The sequence below is a fragment of the Zootoca vivipara genome, chromosome 12, assembly GCF_965207765.1.
Source record: "Zootoca vivipara chromosome 12, rZooViv2.hap1.1, whole genome shotgun sequence".
Lineage (NCBI taxonomy): Eukaryota > Metazoa > Chordata > Lepidosauria > Squamata > Lacertidae > Zootoca > Zootoca vivipara.
Genome location: NC_142595.1, coordinates 43614560 through 43628207, shown reverse-complemented (window position 1 = coordinate 43628207; position 13648 = coordinate 43614560). Strand labels below are relative to the sequence as shown.

At 42.8% G+C, this 13648-nt stretch overlaps 1 protein-coding gene across 1 annotated transcript; it reads right to left on the bottom strand.

Moving 5' to 3' along the window:
- Positions 1-1762: 1762 nt before the first annotated feature.
- On the bottom strand, positions 1763-11819 carry LOC132592986 (vomeronasal type-2 receptor 26-like). The gene is made up of 5 exons (XM_088654798.1): positions 11658-11819; positions 9112-9993; positions 6180-6407; positions 3279-3405; positions 1763-2664 (listed from the first exon to the last, which is right to left on the bottom strand). The coding sequence occupies exons 1-5, from the start codon at positions 11817-11819 to the stop codon at positions 1763-1765; spliced, it is 2301 nt and encodes a 766-aa protein (XP_088510924.1).
- Positions 11820-13648: the final 1829 nt, after the last annotated feature.

Genomic DNA, 13648 nt, shown 5'->3' with positions numbered 1-13648 from the left:
GCACAACGACGGGCCGGAGCCCAGCTGAACTACTCATGGGCCGGCGCCTTGCAACTAGACTGGACCGACTTCACCCCGACAGAGCTCAGGATGAGGTAGTGGTGGGGAAAGGCAGGAACCCCCGGACATTTGTGGCCCAGGACCCAGTGTATGCAAAGAATTTTGGGGCAGGCCCAGCATGGGTACCCGCCACAGTCACCAAGGTGACCGGTCCCGTGTCGTACAAGGTACTAACGGAAGGGGGGCAATGTTGGCGCCGCCACTGCGACCAGCTACGGCGACGATTCCCAGGAGGAACCCGGGAGGAGAGCGGGACAGAGGGGTCCCAAGGGGACAGCAGGGCAGTGAGGCCTGTAGAGCGAGAGGGGTGGGCAGGGGAAGCAGAAGCAGTAGGCACAGAGGGGCGCCCCGAGGCTGGAAGGACACCGGAACCAGAGTCACAACCTAGTGGTTCAGTGGCGCCAGACCAGACAGCCCCGGCACAGCCAGCAGCCTCGGAACACGAGCCAGAACCAGAACCCCTGACCAAGGAACACCCCAGGCCACAACGCACACGGAGGCGGCCAGCAGACCTTGGGGACTACGAATGCAACTTCCCGGGCAGGACTGGAACTTAGAGGGGAGGGGTGTTATGTACTGAGCTGAATCCTAGAACAATAGGATTCAGAATCAGCGGGAGCTACCCAATCCAACTCCAGGTGGAAGTGATTCCGCAACCTGATTGGCCTGCTGGAGCAGCCAATCAGGCGGCTGGCAGAAGTGAATCTGCTACCTGATTGGCCTGTAGGAGCAGCCAATCAGGCTGCAGGCAGAAGTCAATCCACAATATAATTGGCCCACAGGTGTAGCCCTGAAGTAGCCAATCACGCAAGGCCCATTGTGTAAATAATGTATATAAGCAGATGGTTTTGGGAAAAGAGCCATTCGTCTTCTCTTCTTCTCCTTGATGAATATGAGCTGAATAAAGAGCATGAAATTCACTCTCGACTCTGAGTATATTTCAGTATGGCAAGGTGAATCACTTCCTGTCTCCATTCACAGCCCCATGTCAATTGAGGTATGAGATTCCAAAAGTGTAGAAATCCAAGTTTATCCTGGGAATTCTAAAAGTCTGCAGGAGCCATAGATGCTGTGGAGTTGGGTGTCTGGCAGAAAGGAGTGCTGGATGGTGTCAGGCTGCTACATTCTCCCAGGAAGGTACAGCTGTTGATCAGATAGGACTGCCTTTTCAGCCTGATGCTGGCATTCACATACTGATTGATGCCCCTCTCCACAGCGGCCCTGGATCGTTCTGCTTTATCTAATCCAACCTGCTGCAATTCATGGCTATACCACATGAACTTGATAGATACCCAGATCTCCCAAACTAGGCACAATTTGGCTTGGGGCATGGCTAAATTTGGTGCACAGCCCTGCTGGATAGACTAATGGACTCAGTGTAAGGCTGCTTCTCAAGTTCTTGTGTTCCCTTCCTTCTCTTCTCTTTGCATCCTATCATCTCCTCAGCAGGAGAAGAAGAGTAAGGGGATGTGTGGGCATTCAAGTGGTTGGATATCATCCGAAGTTACTTTTATACTCCTAATCCCACTTCATTTGAACCTCATAAGCAACTATGCTGGATATCAAGAACATATATGATAAGAGAATCTCTTCTGTTTTTTGATCATTTCAGGTAACTTCCTTTCTTGAAAAACAACAATGAGATTACCCTGTTAACAAGTCTACAGAATTTAAATAAAGAAATGACGGACTATACTGTTATTTACATCTTTCTCCGTATCAGCTGCTCTCTGTTATTTAGCTCAGGCCTCACCACAATAATGTAGCATTTAGGGGAAAAGATGCAACCCAACAGGCCAGCACTGGAAGCCAGGATGGAGAAGATCTCCACAGCCACCATGTATTTCCCTTTGGTGCTCAAGTATGTGGGAATAAAGGAGAACCAAACACTGCAGAAGACCAGCATGCTGAAGGTGATGAACTTGGCTTCATTGAAGCTGTCAGGCAACTTCCTGGCTAAGAAGGCCACAGTGAAGCTGACAATGGCCAGGAAGCCCATGTAGCCTAAAACACAATAGAACATGAAAACTGACCCTTCATTACATAGTAATATAATTTCTTCACTCATTGAGTGCATGTCCACATCTGGGAATGGGGCAGACTTTGCCAGCCAGAAGACACAGATTCCTACTTGAATCACAGAGCAGGAAAGGACAATGGAATAAGCCAGTTTTTTGCCTACCCATCTCCTGATCCTGGACCCCGGCTTGGTAGCCATGAATGCCAAAACCACTGAAATAGTCTTGGCCAAGATGCTAGAGAGGGCCACAGAGAAGACCATGCCAAAAGCCGTTTGTCTGAGTGGGCAGGTTGCCTTATTAGGCATTCCAATGAACATCAAAGAGCAAAGGAAACACAAGAGGAGGGAAATGAGGAGAATGTAGGTGAGGCTTCTGTTATTGGCTTTGACAATGGCAGTGTCCTGGTGCTTAATGAAAATGCCAAGTACCACAGCTGTGATCAGAGAGAATAAAAGCGCAGAGAAAGTTGAAACAATGGCCAAAGTTTCCCCAAAGCCTAGGACATTTGGTTTCTTGGGAATGCACTCATTCTGCTCTCCATTTGGATATTGATCCAGAGGACATCTGGCACAGGTTTCCAACCCTGAAAAAAAAAGTTGTATGTCTATTGGAAACAATCCAGACTATGCTTAAGAGGTTTTTACAGGAGTCGTCTTACGATAGTGTTTGCATGAGGAAAAGTTTCAAAAGTTCTAGCCCAAATGCTTGTGCCCTAGATGCTTTGAAGATAAGATCCCCAAAGAGCTTTCTTAGAGAAAAGACTACCACTTCTATTGCATCCTCCCACCCCCAAAACTATAGTTTCTTCCAGGACAGAATGCATTTACAATTTTTTTGTCTTGTTGCATCAAAACAGAGCGGGCGGACATACACTCATGGTTTATATTGTTAAAATGTGTAAGATGTGGCATTTCAGCAGTGAGCCATTTGGGAAAGTGCATTAAATGATGTAGAATGTACATAGATACAGCGTTGGAAAATCTTTACATTACAGACCAAGCTCACATCCTCATGTTATACTCCCTAGAAGGTTAAGATGATTTCTTCATAGTGGAAGCTTTTACTGAGGCTGAAGGGAAATTATTCTCCTACTGTTAATAAACAATGTAAATTGAGACGAGACATAGCAAACCCCACTTCTGATTTGATGAGAATTTTTTTTAAATAACTTGTATATGGTAATATGACATCCCTCACCTTTCTCATCTGAGAACATCCCACGAGGACATGGATCACAATCATAACAACAAAACTTCTTCCCCTCCTTCTTTTTCTTCTCATAACCAGGAAGGCAGTTGACATTACATAAGGAAATGGGTGGCACCTGTCCAAAGAGACACAAAGAGGTCAATGCAGTAGTACCTCTGGTTATGAACTTAATTTGTTCCGGAGGTCGATTCTTAACCTGAAACTTTTCTTAACCTGAAGCACCACTTTAGCTAATGGGCTTCCTGCTGCCACCGCGTGTTTCCTGTTCTCATCCTGAAGCATCATGGAAACACAAGAAGATTACAATTTTCATACCTATATTGACCATTCATACAACCATCAGATAATTTGATCTAACTGGCTATTTCTTTTGATTGAACTGAAGCCTCATGCCCTTTGCTTTAGAAATTTCACTTGATGTCCTTTAGTGAGGTTCAAGGAGTTGGGATTTGGAAGTAGTGAATTACTGCAGTTCTGCTCCTATTTGGATGGTCCTACTATTTATACCAGATGTTTTGGACTACAATTGCCATCTTCCCCGACCACTTGTCCTGTTAGCTAGGGATCATGGGAGTTGCAGGCCAAAACATCTGGAGGGCCTCAGTGTGGGGATGTCTGATTTATACCATTGGAATAAAGAGAGGCAGTGAAGATGTTGGGCAGATGTATTGCAGTTGTGGTGGACTGGCTTTATAAAACCAGCTTTATAAAAAACAGGGGACTACAATACAATATGTACATAAAATAAGTTGGAACCTTTTGTTCTCTGCAAAATCAATTTATAAATTCTGGTGTCATTTTTCAAAAAGAAATATTTCCAACATTTCCCCCAATGACTCTCAATATATGCAAAAAGAATCTCTTCATCCTTCATATACAAGGAAAAGGGCACGATATTTTGCAAATATTGGTTTAACAATCCTGAAAGCAAAATGGATGTGGCCATTAAAACATTCCAAAAATGTTTATCAATGTGAACCTGAAAGAGGACTATCTTAAGTCAATATTCCAATGGTACTTAACTTTATACAGAATTTATTTATTTATTTATTTGGTGGAAACGGGCATTGTTCGAGGTATAATGGAATTAAGGCAGAACTAATAAATATATTTTGCTGTTTTAAAATAATAGTAATTCCTTTCTGGACCGAAGTACTGAAGATTTCTCCTTCATAAGTCAGCTGAGGTTGAGCTTTTCCCAGTGATGTTTTTCTTTACGAATATATATCCTCAAAGCAAGAGCAATCATACTGCCACCTTTAGTTCCAGAAAAACTGAGAACTGCTTGTGATGGTATTGATGCCTTCTATGCAGAGGTGTACCTAGGCTCCCTTGTGCAAGGGGGCAAGGAGATGTATTAGTGTTGCCAAAGTCGGGAGGAACCATGGAGAAGAAACTCAAAAAGTTTGCTTTCTGTCACCTTTTTTTATAAATGATTTTTTTATTAGATTATACAATGATTCGCCTCCATACATTCAAGCATAATTATCCCAGCATAATTATTACAACAAAAAAAGAAAAGAAAAAGAAAAAGAAAACTTACAATAATTCATCACATTTTGAAAGGGGACTTCCTCATGTTCCCCCTCCCTGCAGCTCATTACAAATCATTATCGGCAAATTCTATATCTTACTTTCCTTAACCTATTCACATCTTCTATTTCTTATTTTATATCATGTTATACCATCTAACACCTTGTCCAAAATGAACTTCAGCTTACTTTCCAAACCTGCAACTTCACGATTACTTATAATTCTCTTCCTACATCAATTCTACAATATTTTTTAAATAAATTCTAAAATTCTTCCATTCCTCTTCCACCGTCCCTTCTCCCTGGTCACGTGGTCTTCCGGTCAGTTCAGCAGGTTCCATATAGTCCAACATTTTCATTTGCCATTCTTTCACCGTTGGCATCTCCTGTGTTTTCCAGTTCTTTGCTATCAATATTCTAGCTGCGGTTGTGGCATATAAGAACAAATTCAAATCTTTTTTAGGTATTTCTTTTCCTACTATACCCAATAGAAAGGATTCTGGTTTCTTAAGGAAAGTGTTTTTAAACACTTTTTTCAACTCATTATAAATCTTTCCCCAGAATTCCTTAACTAGAGAGCAAGTCCACCACATATGGTAAAGTGTTCCTTCCACCTTCTTACATTGCCAACACTTTTTGTCACCTTTTGTGCTCCTTCAGTCACTTTCTCCTTGGATATTGGCTCCGCCACTTGCCCTCCTTTGTCTGTTTGTCTGCCTGCCTTCCTGCATCCCCCACTTGACTCACCACCTTCCTTCCTTCCTTCCTTCCTTCCTTCCTTCCTTCCTTCCTTCCTTCCTTCCTTCCACTTCCACCCTCCCTCTCTTTTCTTCCCTCCAACACAGCTGCTCTGATGGCCAATGCCAGCAGCTGGATAAACCCACCAAGAAACTGAGATTCACCTGCATGCCCTGCCCAGCAACGCATGGAACCCATGGAGTACATGAATGGATAGCCGGGCTCCTAGCTGCTCTAAGCAAGCCATGATTTTTTTTGGGGGGGGCTCCCCCTGGGCCTGGGCCTGTGGCCAGGGCCAACCTGACAAACACCTCCAAACACCCCTGCTTCTATGATTCCAGCTCAACACTAGAGTCTCAAGCGGCAACAGAAAAATTCATGAAGATTACAATGTTCATTCACAATGATACAGCTAGCTTAGCATTCTGTCTAATGCTTCTTGGTGTGACATGTCTTTTGGGCTTATTGCTTTTTAATGAATATGGTTCATTTGTTTACTTATTCATAAAATTATTAGTAGCATTATTAGTAGTGGCAGCAGCAGTTGGGCAGCACTTCCCTTTTCACCTCAAGTGGCAAAACTACACACTCTCCCACTTGTGTGCAGTGATTTTCTTACCTGAGTGAAGACTCTGTGCCATTGGATTCCATCCCAATTCATGGTGAGCTCTTTGCCAGGAGGAGCCTGAGGATCCAGCCTTCCGACTTTGACCCTGACATAGGAATTATTTGGGAAAGTGACCAGGTTTGTAATATCAAATCCACCTGCTAATTCACCGTGTTCATTGAATGTGATTTCATCCCCAGCACTGTTGTTGAATGAGATTCTCTGCAGCAATATATGGAGCTAGGTGGAAAGAGAATCACAAGACAATCTGTTTGGGTGTGAACATCCTGTTTGAGTTGAGATTCAATCCCAACAAGATAGACGGAGTGTTTCTGGGGACAGGGGGTGGGTAGGTGTGGGGTATTCCCTAACTGTGGCCTTAAAGGACCAGGTGTGCAGCCTGAGAGCCATTTTGGACTCACAGATGTTATGAAAGAGCAGGTCAATTCTGTGTCCAGGGCTGCTGTCTACCAGCTCTATCTGGTATTCCAGCTGAGACCCTACCTGTTTGTGCAATGTCTCACCAGAGTGGAACATGCTCTGGTTATCTCCCGCTTGGAGTATTGCAGTGCACTTTATGTGGGGCTACCTTTGAAGTTGACTCAGAAACTAAAAGAAATCCAAAACACAGCTGTCAGACTGGTGACTGGGAACGGCTGCCAGGACCGTATAACACTGGTCTTAAAGGAACTACATTGGCTCCCAGTATGATTCCAGGTAAAATGCAAAGTGTTGATGCTGACCTTTATAGCCCTTAGCGTCTTTGCTCCTGTATACCTGAAGGAGCATCCGCACCCCAATCATTAAGCCCAGACACTGAATGCAGAAAGTGAGGTTACAGGGAACCAGGCAGAGGGCTTTCTTGATAGCCACACCTGCACTGCAGCACACCCTCCCATCAGATGTCTAGGAAATGACGAACAATCTGACATTCAGAAGACATCTGAAGGGAGCCCTGTATAGGGAAGTTTTAAACGTTTCTTGTCTTGTGTTTTAATTCGTCAGAGACTTCCCAGAGTGGCTGGGGTACCTTAATCAGATGAGGAGCACATAAATGTTGTGTTGTTTTTGTTGTTGTTGCTACTGCTGCTTTATATTTTGGAATCCCTGCATTGCATTGAATACTCTAAAATGACATCATTTTCCTCTGCAGTCAAACAGCCTAGCACTGGCACCATCGCTGCAGGGCCCTGGGTTCCCAGGCACCCACAAAATTCTTAATGATGGGGCCAGGAGCCCTCAACATTCTGCAGCCGGAAGGGCTCTGGTGGGCCCTCCTGCTGCTGTGATGGGCTCCATCACTGCTTCCTGCTGCAGCTGTGGGCGATGGAGCCCCTTACAGACCCTTTGAGAGAAGCCTTAGAGATCCCTCTGCCTGGACTCCTCCAAATCTGTGACATCACATGCAGTGCATGACATCACACATGTGCACCAGACACCCACAATGTGGCCACAAGGGTCATTTCAGGCAGCTTGAGAAACACTCCCAAGTGGCTGAGGCATCCCAGTTGGAGGGGTGGTGCATATAAATAATAATAATATTAATCAATCAAACATTAAATACTTGTGGAGGACTCCCTGGTCCTGAATGGGGTAACTCTGCCCCTGAAGGACCAGGTGCACAGCCTGGGAGTCATTTTGGACTCACAGCTGTCCATGGAGGCGCAGGTCAATTCTGTGTCCAGGACAGCTGTCTATCAGCTCCATCTGGTACGCAGGCTGAGATCCTACCTGCCTGCAGACTGTCTCGCCAGAGTGGTGCATGCTCTAGTTATCTCTCACTTGGATTATGGCAATGCGCTCTACGTGGGGCTACCTTTGAAGGTTACTCGGAAACTACAACTAATCCAGAATGCGGCAGCTAGACTGGTGACTGGGAGCGGCCACCGAGACCACTTAACACCGGTATTGAAAGATCTACATTGGCTCCCAGTACGTTTCCGAGCACAATTCAAAGTGTTGGTGCTGACCTTTAAAGCCCTAAATGGCCTCGATCCAGTAAGGCAGCCCTGTTTAGGGAGGCTTTTAATGTTTAATGGATTACAGTATTTTTTATATATATATTTTGGTGGAAGCCTCCCAGAGTGGCTGGCGAAACCCAGCCAGATGGGTGGGGCGGGGTGTAAATAAATTATTATTATTATTATTATTATTATTATTATTATTATTATTATTATTATTTCCCAATGCAGGGCTGCCTTCAGATGTCTTCTAAAAGTTTTGTAGTTCTTTATCTCCTTGACATCTGAAGGGAGGGCGTTCCACAGGGAAGGCGTCACTACAAAGAAGGCCCTGTCTGGTTCCTGGTACTGTATATATTTCATTAAAGTACAGTACAATGAAGAAAGCATATGTGTGTGTGTGTGTGTGTGTGTGTGTGTGTGTGTGTGTGAGAGAGAGAGAGAGAGAGAGAGAGAGAGAGAGAGAGAGAGAGATCATAATTTCTTAGATTTGCCTCCCCTCCAACTAAATCTTGGTCATTTTGGCATGGTAAAATCAAAGATTTTATGGTCTGTTTTTTTCAAGTATACTTAAAATCATTTGCTTATTCTTCAGAACATTGCTTTGCACAGGCAACTACCATAGAGTTATCAAAATTTTCAAAAGCAAATTAGGAACTCAGTAATTACCTAATTGGGAACCACTGGTCTAATTAAATGCCAGTAGAAATACTGGAACAGTGCCAGTCCTAAATGCTTAAATTTTTAGAACAATTATGAACTTGTCAAGTAGTTGCTGCTTGTGTGTCATTTACAAAAGACTGTATAATCTAAAGTCTGCTTACTATAATTATAGGAAATAAAATAATTTAAGGTTAATCTTTCATGTATTTATTACTTTTAATTATTTACTTAGAGATGAATGCCAACACACATTATACATAGATACAGCCCACAACACTGACTACGTTACAAGGGGAACACTTTATAAGAGGAAACATTACCTGCCAAGGTTCTACATTCTGAGGAAAGAGTCTGTTTCCGCCCTTTGTCCTTTTGCTAATGGCTTCAGATGAGTACATAATATGTAAGGCATGGGCCAGAGCATAGACAGCATTATAGATACTGTAGCTGTGGCCGGTCATGCTCATTTCAAAAAATGGTGCAGGGAGACTCTCCAGCTTCTCCTCTCCAGTACATGTGTCTGCTGAAGCAGTGGAATTTGAAAGTGAACAAATGAATGCTTGTTCCCAGAAATCATTGATAAAACCATCTCCATCTGCCCAGGAAGGCTTTACACTCCTTAGAAAGTCTGAGAAGTCTTGAATCTCATTGGAGTGAATTGCAAAGGAGATAGCACCATGGAACATTTGTATATTAATTTCAATAAGTTTTTTATAATAATATAATATGAAATCAATTTGGGCTGTTGTAATCCATACTTTTCCTCCAGGTTGCTTCCTCTTAGATGGAGGCAATATCAGCTGAATCATATTCCTTAGCTCTATAGTACTTGATAGCCATAAAATAGATGTACTTTCTCCATATATAACAACCACATTTGCTTTGCTTGACATGAAAGGTGGGGACAAAATCCCTGTGTCACCCACCATATCCAGTATGTTACCAGTGAAATGCAGATGGAATTCAATTTTTTCTGTGAATTCTGAACAGATTCCATTCTGGAAAAGCATTGGTTCAATGAACTGTAAGAAACGTTCCCCAGCTTCATTAGCTGGAGTGAAGAGCCCGACCCATTTCCATCCAAAATGCAAAAGTAACTGAATAATTCCCTTGTATTGAAGATCTTCATTGGGGACCATGCGATAGAGGGAAGCAAGTTTTATTTGATCATTTGTGGCTGGTTCAAATGAACCATATGAAATCTGAAAAAGGGAAAAGCCCAAACCTTTCCGAGTGGAAACAAGATTTCACAACACACTTGTTTATCTGAATTAAAATCCTGTATATCCCATATACCGTATACTAATCTTAGACAAGGTTGACCCCCATTTACATAGAAAATATATTGCTCAAAAAACAGGAGAGCTTTAATCCTTGCACTGCCTTCAACAATACTCCAAAGTGGAACTGGATAAATACAAGCAATTGATCATGTTCCTTCGGTCTATAATCTTTATAACACTTGTAGGGAGAGGTTGATGTCATATCTGCTAAGAACTTTCGTGGGAGGATCTCCTGGAAATCCTGTGGATTTCCTGAATATTGTGCATTTTATTCTTATGTGACCACAAGAAACCATATCCTATGAAAGTAAAAGACCAGCAAAAAGTACGGCAACTAAAAAGAAGTCCAGAAAAGTCCATGAAAGGCACAAATACAGGATGGGTGACACCTGGTTTGAGAGCAGTACATGTGAAAAGGATCAAGGAGTCTTGGTAGACCACAAACTTTACATGAGTCAGCAGTGTGATGCAGCAGCTAAAAAAGCCAATGCAATTCTGGGCTGCATCAATAGGAGTATAGCATCTAGATCTAGGGAAGTAATAGTACCACTGTATTCTGCTCTGGTCAGACCTCATCTGGAGTACTGTGTCCAGTTCTGGGCACCACAGTTCAAGAAGGACACTGACAAGCTTGAACGTGTCCAGAAGAGGGCAACCACAATGGTCAAAGGCCTGGAAACAATGCCTTATGAGGAACGGCTTAGGGAGCTGGGTATGTTTAGCCTGGAGAAGAGAAGGTTAAGGGGTGATATGATAGCCATGTTCAAATATATGAAAGGATGTCATATGGAGGAGGGAGAAAGATTGTTTTCTGCTGCTCCAGAGAAGCAGACACGGATCAGTGGATTCAAACTTCAAGAAAGAAGATTCCACCTAAACATTAGGAAGACCTTCCTTACAGTAAGAGCTGTTCAGCAGTGGAATTTGCTGCCAAGGAGTGTGGTGGAGTCTCCTTCTTTGTAGGTCTTTAAGCAGAGGCTTGACAGGCATATGTCAAGAATGCTTTGATGGTGTTTCCTGCTTGGCAGGGGGTTGGACTGGATGGCCCTTGTGGTCTCTTCCAACTCTATGATTCTAGGAATGCAGCAGAACAATACCATATTGGTAAGAATATATCCATCCCCAAATGTCTCACAAATAACAAGAAATTTGTTTTCGGTTAGCCTCTGAAAGTGGACAGTACTAAACTTCATCATATCTATACAGAGAGGGACATTGTTGTCTCAAGTTATTTATGCCTCTGTAAGCCAGTTTCATCACTATGGATGGGGACTGGTATATCTCTCATGCGGCTATGGCAGTGCTTTCAGGAATAATGTAATGTGAACCCATCAAGGTGCCCCATTCATCCAAATGGAACTTTTTGAACAATCTTCCATTAAATATATTATACACACACCTGGGTTCTTTCATGTACATTGTTGGGTATTAATATTATACCCCCCAAAATATACCCATATATTGCAACCTGTTTCCCTTTTCCATTTTACCACTTCATATTTATGCATCAACAGATTCCTAGTGAAAGGAGAAAAGTATGAATAACAGCATGAAATACCAATATTTCAATACCCATATTCTACCTGTGGAATCTTGTAAAGACGTAAGACATCTGCCATGGATGAGGAGGTGTCAGAGCTAAGTCCCCCAATGACTCCTACTACATTTTTCTGAATGCCACATATGTAGTTGGGGACGAAGTGATATGAGTTAAATAGCAGATCCAGAGTATTTCGGTAGGTCATCTTTGAATCAAAATAGCTATCATAGATGTGGAATCCAAGAGTGACATTGGGCAAGATCTTGGGATTCTCATTGATCTCATCAACAGCAAACACCAAGGCGAGGATGTGTGGGTAGAACTTCGTAATCACTCTGTAAATAAAGTGTGTTACTATTTTATGGGGTATTAAACAGTGCACAACACCTAGATCTGAGGGATACGACTGGCTAATAAAATCATGCTGGAAATATGGAAATTGTTTTGTGCTTTTAGAGTTAATGTTTGGATCTCTCTTCCATCTGAATAAGTTTGACTGAACACATAGTTTGAGAAATGATCTTCAGTTTTTCTAACCATGTTGCTTTTCACCACTAGAGACATGCACAGTTATTGAACATTACTACATCAGTTCTTTTTCCTAGCAATGCAAACTGTTCTGAAATGAAAATAAAGGAATTGGTAGTTGCCCTTTTGAATATGAAGAATGCCCAGTGAAGATTGTAAAATGGCTCTAGTCTTATTATTACTAAATGCATTTGAAGCTTGTCCCTGATTGCTTTCAATGTAGTTTAGACATGAATTCAATTTTATACCATCCTTCAACAAAGCAGCTCAAGCTGGATATCACAGTTCTCCTCTCTCCCCTTACATACTCATGAGAGCCTCTAGGTTGTGGATGGCCAAGAAAATGGAGATTTGAACCCAGATCTCTCCAATGCAAGTCTGCCATGCTAAATTACTGTGGGCAGGAGAATTGATGGCTAGAGAGCAAGTGGTAGTGATCTGAATCTGAATCAACCCAAACACGACTGAGGTTTCATTTCTGTACCCGGTACGTGGAAGGGAAGAAGCATAACTAGCTGTCTGGAAGAGCTTTTCAATGTTTAATATTCTTTTGTTATCTGGCCAAGAGAGCCTTTCTCTTATAACATTAGCAGCCTGCTATTATAACTTTAAAAACACTTTAGGGATGGAATAAATAAGATTCAGAGTTGCATGCCATGATTAGAGTGAGTGAAATGGTATGCAGTGCAGCCTCTTTTGCATCTTTGCTGGATCAGTTTAAATTTTTGTGGCCTGAGGATGTAGTGACTGTGCTTGAAGAATTGAAGCTGCCAAACAGTCCCTTGACCCTTGCCCATCTTGGCTTTTAAAAATTAGCTATATGGGCTTGATAGGGAGTGGCAGATTTCAGGACTATGGGCAGCCGGGGTAAGGCTAAAATTTTGCACTCACTTAGCCCTTGCATGGCCTTCCCAAAGGTGGGTAAAGCTGTGACCGGCTTAAGGAAGGAAGGAGACACAAGTCTCACTTGGGAAGGGTCGTTGAGCCCCCCGCCCAGTTTCCAAGGTTGGGAAAGTAGGCTTCTGGGAAACTAGGCTTTGGGAAGGAGGCATGAGGATTCTAGGATATTGTCAGAGCCCATGACTGCTTCTCAAAGCCCAGCGCCTTGCTTACCAGGTTTTGAGACAGCACTCCCATGGATCAGTGCCCAATGCGTGGCCACTTCTCGCAGAACCCTATTGCCGCCCCTGTGACTGGGGAGGTCTACGGTAGAGAGTGATCTGTGCTTCATTGGAGGATGGAGAGATACCATGTAACTTGGAGCAGGTTATGGTGTTTTCCAGCTTTCTAAGTATTGCTCTGAAGTATAAATGAAATAGTCTTATAAAATCTTACTCTTGGATTTAATCTTCAAAGAAAACCTAGAGCATTTTACTCAGATATAAATGTAGAAAGAATAAATGAAATGATCTTAAGAGCTGTTTACTTACATTGGGTTGCTAATAACAGCCAGAGATGGGTGTTCATGGAAGGAAATGCTGGGGAATATGTAAAGGATATGGGACA

Bases quoted from the DNA above. Each gene is read 5' to 3' on its own strand.
- LOC132592986 (XM_088654798.1), bottom strand. From the start codon at position 11,819: ATGACCTACCGAAATACTCTGGATCTGCTATTTAACTCATATCACTTC. The intron at 6,408-9,111 runs GTAATGTTTCCT...CTTTCCACCTAG, and splicing joins AGAATGTAGAACCTTGGCAG to CTCCATATATTGCTGCAGAG. The intron at 3,406-6,179 runs GTAAGAAAATCA...CTCTTTGGACAG, and splicing joins GGCACAGAGTCTTCACTCAG to GTGCCACCCATTTCCTTATG.